At 34.3% G+C, this 6,466-nt stretch overlaps 1 protein-coding gene across 1 annotated transcript; it reads right to left on the bottom strand.

Moving 5' to 3' along the window:
* Positions 1-7: 7 nt before the first annotated feature.
* Positions 8-4,775, bottom strand: RpL23 (ribosomal protein L23). The gene is made up of 4 exons (XM_075309283.1): positions 4,663-4,775; positions 4,441-4,524; positions 4,239-4,366; positions 8-271 (listed from the first exon to the last, which is right to left on the bottom strand). The coding sequence occupies exons 1-4, from the start codon at positions 4,673-4,675 to the stop codon at positions 74-76; spliced, it is 423 nt and encodes a 140-aa protein (XP_075165398.1). The 5' UTR covers positions 4,676-4,775; the 3' UTR covers positions 8-73.
* Between the last annotated feature and the right edge of the window lie 1,691 nt (positions 4,776-6,466).

Below are 6,466 nucleotides of genomic sequence, written 5' to 3'. Positions count from 1 at the left end.
CATGGAGTTGTTTTCTGTGGTCTCTTATTTTTATTAACTCATCATTGTATTAAAAAAACCATGGACACATTTTTTAAGCAATTGAACTGGCGTTGGATGCAATACGGGGCCACAAGTCAGCGCATTCCTTAGCAACGGGACCAGTGATGGCGGAACCTTTCATTTCACCCTTATTATTCACTATCACCCCCGCATTGTCCTCAAAGTATATAAACACGCCATCCCTCCTTCTGAATGGTTTTCTTTGACGAATCACCACAGCAGGCATTACCTAAAAATAAAGAGAGCATTTAAAAAATACATGATTAAATTATATTTTAAAAATATATAGTATATAAAAGAAAATAATACAATAATACAAATGAAGAAATTTAAAAAGTCAACATTTCCAAATTATTCAAAATTCACTTTCATATGAAATTTTATTTTAAAAATTCTGGAAATTACGAGAACCTGCTGAATTTCAAAACTTGCAATCATAGGGAAAACGTAGGTTAGGATAGGTTAGGTTAGGTGGCAGCCCGATGTATCAGGCTCACTTAGACTATTCAGTCCATTGTGAACTTCTCTCTTATCACTGAGTGCTGCCCGATTCCATGTTAAGATAGATGGCAAGGGACCTCCTTTTTATAGCCGAGACCGAACGGCGTTCCACATTGCAGTGAAACCACTTAGAGAAGCTTTGAAATCCTCAGAAATGTCACCAGCATTACTGAGGTGGGATAATCCACCGCTGAAAAACTTTTTGGTGTTCGGTCGAAGCAGGAATCGAACCCACGACCTTGTGTATGCAAGGCGGGCATGATAACCATTGCACCACGGTGGCTCCCAAACGTAACGAATTGGGGTACATTTTTGGGCGAATTGTTATAAAATTAGTATAAATTATATCCATTTAAGCCATTTTATTGATTTTAAGAATAAAATGACTTAAGAGGTCAATTTAGCGAATTACAATGAACTACTCTCACTTTTTATAATTTATTTTTATTTTATTATAATGAAGAAATAATACTGGTTTTGAAATCCAAAAAAAAACTAGAGCAGTTTTCAAATATCTGGAAAATCGTATAAAAATTGTGATTTATTAAAGGATTTTTAATTAGAATAAAAAAAGTCGACTTTTCGAAATTTCGAATTGACCCTTTGGAGGGCTATATCTCAAGACCCGGGTACTTCCCCCGGGTATGGGTCACTATGTTAGAATCAGCTCACCGAATGACATAACATATATTAATTTTAAGCAATTCGGTGAGGGGCCCATAAACTGCAGTTGAGCCAAATTTTCTATAAAAATAAAATTTTGAGAAAATTTTCTTTAGAAATAAATTTTCGAGAAGTTCTCCTCTTTATAGAAGTAGCAATTTTCACTTCTTGGTGCAAGCCAAAATCGTTAAAACATATAAAAATCGACGCATTTACAATTCGAGGGTATTTATACACCCAAAAATTTATCACTAATAATATGAGGGATCATTCATTCGAAGAAAACAACATTTTGTACTAACCACAAAGATTTTATCAAAAAACTTCAAAATATATTTTTTTAATTTAGTAGATTGTGGTGGTAAATTTTCTTCAAATTTTGGTAGATTATTATTGGCATGAGTGGTAACCGTGTTCAAGAAAGTTGTTCACTTTTGACAGGTGTCCGGTTTGAGAGGTTTCACAGTATTCAACTTTTCGACATTTTACCATAATAAACCAATTAGCTCTTTATTTTCGACATTTTTGAGTTGATTAGATGAATTTTCAACTTTTCTTACGCAAAGATCTATACACTCAAGTAAAATCGCAGGGTAAATAGAAAAAAACAATTGCATTTAATCACAAAATTAATTGATCCAAGTAAGTTATTGATTGATTTAAATGTTTTGAATCACAGAAATTATAATATCAAACACCAAACATACCAATTAAAAAATTGATATTAATTCTTGTGTTTGATTTTTATTTAATTAAACAAATTGTTGAATCAATAAGATTTTTAATGGAATATTTTTAAAATTCAATTAAAATGTTGATTGGAAAATTTTGTTCTGTATTTTTTCTATATAAAACCTCTCCGAAATGGACAACCATGCTCGCCTTCTAGAGCGCAAGATCCAGCGTTACAAAAAGAGAGCCTCTAGATCTATAGTGGTATACCAGACAGGTCTGAACAGGATTCATGGGGGGGGTACTGGAACTGAAGCAGTGCGAAGCTTTAAGGTGAATCCTGTTCTCGAAGCTCGAACACCGCCCATAGCACCGGAGGAAAGAGACCTCCCGCGAAAGACCAAGGTAGTTCTGGCCCAATTAAGATAAGACAAGTGCAGCCGCCTCAATTTTTACCTATCAGTGATTGAAAGGAGGGTAGCCGACGTTCTGCAACCAAGGGCCACAATGACATGCGCCATTTTTTCGCTTGCTCAGCTAAACCTATCCGACTTATCACCAGATCATTCTGGTCACATCTTATTTTTTGTCGCAGAGTTCTTTGATCGGGATACATGCTGATGTACCAATGCGTAAAACAAAAATGGATAAAACCAGAGAAAAGACTGTTACAACAAAAACCACGGTTGCCTACATTTTGTCCATATTTAGTAGGTGTCCGCTTTTCAGAACGTTCCAGTTTCAGAGTATAAGGAATATATGGCTCATAGATTCCACATTCTAAATTGGCTTTTAGATGCTGCAGTAGTGAAATAAGGAGTCGAACCAAATCGAAGGAAATTGGGGCTTGTACCATTTTGTCTTAAGATTATTAGATCATGGATGGAAACTTTTTTTGTAGTGGATTTCAAAACACGGTCAAAAAATCAACAGGCGAAAAGATCAATTTACGATTCGTATTTGTGATAAAGAATCAATCAAACTCCGTTTTGAAATATATTAAAATTGTTGTTCATATTTGCAATCTTTGTAGACTCACCCAACATTCGTAAGTTTTTATAAGCATATTTCATTTTGGCGGCCTCAATGATTTTAAGGTAAATTTGTCCTAACCCTTTTTCTTAGGAGGCTTTGTCGTCATACCACTGTCTTGATTACTCCCATGATTATAAAAAAGATTCCAAACATTTTTAGAAAAACATGTAGGCGATTCAAAGGCTCGCAAATGTTCCCACTATTGGATTGGGTTTACAGACAGAGGAAAAAATATTTCATAAAAACGCACTTTGAGGAGCACACCTTGGCCAATCGAATTTTGTGGCAAAATAGAAAAAGTACCTGTAGTGTATCCAAGCGGATATAAAACACGACCAATTCTATCATTAATGATGGTGAAATTTCAAAGTTCTTCAAAGGTTCTCTTCTGTGAGGTTTCAAATATAGCGTGACATAAAAAGGAGTGAAGAGTTACCCAAAACTAGAATAAGGTAGCGATGGACAGACAACGGATAAATGAAGCCTTTTAGAAATTTTTGTTCGATATACTCCTCCATACAGAATTACATGAAAATCGGGTGAACGTTGCGTATTGATGGACGGACATAAATATTTAATAGGATTCATAGGATTCGAAGTTAATCAATAAGATTCATGGATCTAAATGCTAAATGTTTCATTAAGGTGCATATTCCTACAGGCAGGTAGCACCGCTGTCAAATATGGAAAGTGCAGTCCATACTGACAGTATTTGCGGTTTCCAATCCGGAAAACACTATAGACCATTGGGATCTCATATTCATGTCCATTACATTTCGTCAACTGAAATGTGATGTACATGAAATGCACCTCAATGTCTCCTGTTATTTTATAAAATTTCGGGTGAAGATATGTTTGGAAATGTTTGTCAGATATATGGCGTGACCCTGCATGTTTCAAACATTACAATTTTGTTCTAAAGGTGGGTATTAAGTTCCAGTTTTGGCGCTAAAATCCCATTTTTTTACGATTACATTTTTTAATAATCCTTTTTTTTAGTAAACTTTATGAATAGTTGCGTTGGGCCATTCCCCATCAAGTTATATTTATATTTTGGATTTTAGCGGCAAAACTCGAACTTAGTACCCACCTTAAATGAATGTATTGCAAATAGGAAGAATTTGTTGGGTCAGTTAATATTACTATCCCCCTGAAAACAGTCACAGTAGTCATACACATCATGTCAAGTAAAATGTATATTAGGAAGAGAAGTTCTCAAGTCTGAAGACTCAAGTTCTCCATCCAACTTTTACGGCACATCAATCAAAAACAAAATAAACAAAATTTGTTAAACTCCCCAAAACAACTAAGGACACTCTACTTACCTTTTTTCTCAATTCTGGTTTACCCTTCTTTACGGTAGCAACAAACATATCACCGACACCAGCAGCTGGCAAACGGTTCAAACGACCACGGATACCGTGAACAGCGATGACATACAAGTTCTTGGCACCTAAAACAAAAAAACATTTTCCCCATTATAAATCGCATTCTTATTAATTATTCTACACAACGTTCTCAACTCACCTGTATTATCAGCACAGTTCATAACGGCACCGACGGGCAAGCCCAAAGAGATGCGGAATTTTCCTCCCGCAGTTCCACCACGTCCTATGAATAATAGAAAATATCAAAATATAACTTAGATTATATTCTTCACTCATTTTCACATAAATTGTCACTATGCTCAGTTGCATTCACTTTTGAAATTATTGAGATTTCTTTAGATTAATTATAAATTAAAATCACCTCTCTTAGACATTTTGGATGGTTCACAATCAAAAGGAAGTCAAAAAAGAAAGAGAAAACAAAAAACTTTTGACAGCTAGCTATTCGCGGCCAACTTCATACTTGCGTTGCCAACACACAACATGGCAGAGTTGTATCTTTATGTTGGGAAGAGTTGATTTTTTAACAACATGGGAACAGTAGTTATACATTTGGTCTGTTTTTCTTGGAAATGGAAATCTCTCCTGTGTTTTCCAATAAAGGCCGGTACGCAACTCTTGCAAAATTTTCTGTCTCCAACAAAAATTGTTTTAAGGCCGGTACTCTGTTCGGTTTTCGCGTTGAAACTCCATACAAAATTAAAAAAATGCGAAAAACTGGCGAAAATTTTCCATTTGTGGTACTTTGTTTTTTCGAGTTGAAAAACTGACGTTTATAGCATGGCGCCATTTGCAATGTGAATTAAGAAATAATTTATTTATTAAAACTATTTGTGTGATTTTATAACACAAACACGGATTATATTTCCGAAACTATACAACAAACAGCAACCACCAACTTAATTCAATATCGCTCCTTGTAAAATAGCGCTCCAAGTTACCTAAATAAACACCGCTTTCTATGTGCGAAATAATGGTTTCTATAAAAATTTTTCGCAAGAATGAACATAGTACCGGCCTTTATGTAGAGAAACATCCCAATAAACAAAGGATGAGCGTTTTTCAAATGCAACAACTTTTCAGTTTGAAGGCCGGTATGCACCTCTAGCGAAAAATTTCATTCCCATAAGAAATGCATTGCTATTTATGCTAACGAAATTTTCGATAGCGTTCAATTTCATAAGCTGGTACGCACCTCTAATGAAAATAACAGGGTTGTCAAAAGCATATTTTGGCAGCAAACATTTAATTTATTACAATCATTGTGTGCGTAAAAGTTTCAAAAGGTCTGTAAATAATAAACAATTTATTTGAGGAATATTTGGAACATATATTAACAATTTTTAAAAGCGATTAGCTGGTTTAAAATTTGTGTGCACAGCCCTGTTTTTTTGTTGTAGACTTAAATAAATTTTTGCTACCGAAAATTTCGCTAGAGGTGCATACCGGCCTTCAAACTGAAAAGTTGTTGCATTTGAAAAACGCTCATCCTTTGTTTATTGGGATGTTTCTCTACATAAAGGCCGGTACTATGTTCATTCATTTAAAAATTGTTAATAAATATATGTTCCAAATATTCCTCAAATAAATTGTTTATTATTTACAGACCTTTTAAAACATTTACGCACGCAATGATTGTAATAAATTAAATGTTTGCTGCCAAAATATGCTTTTGACAACCCTGTTATTTTCATTAGAGGTGCGTACCAGCTTACGAAATTGAACGCTACCGAAAATTTCGTTAGCATAAATAGCAATGCATTTCTTATGGGAATGAAATTTTTCGCTAGAGGTGCATACCGGCCTTGAGGGTAAATATAATTTTCAACATAAATTCAACTTGACTTGAAATAGCTCATCTTCAATACATCTTCAAATTGTTTGCGAATTACTTCCAATTTGCCAAAATGTTGACGAAATCTTTGAAAAGGTGTTGAAGATAATATGAGAAACCTTTGACAAAACACTACCCTAATATGCAACGAAAAAACCATGTGGTTTTCAATACCTATTTGTGCAACGAAGTTCGTGGTCAATTGCAAGAAATTAAAAAAATGGAAAATTTTAGACAAATAACCAAATAGTTTATAAAAATAGGTAAGTGAAAATAAAAAATGAAATAAAACTTTAAGGAAGTCACTAAATGTATATCTCTTTGCAGAAAA

Source organism: Haematobia irritans, chromosome 5 (assembly GCF_050003625.1).
Source record: "Haematobia irritans isolate KBUSLIRL chromosome 5, ASM5000362v1, whole genome shotgun sequence".
In the NCBI taxonomy this organism is placed as follows: domain Eukaryota; kingdom Metazoa; phylum Arthropoda; class Insecta; order Diptera; family Muscidae; genus Haematobia; species Haematobia irritans.
This window is presented reverse-complemented; position numbering and strand designations above follow the sequence as displayed.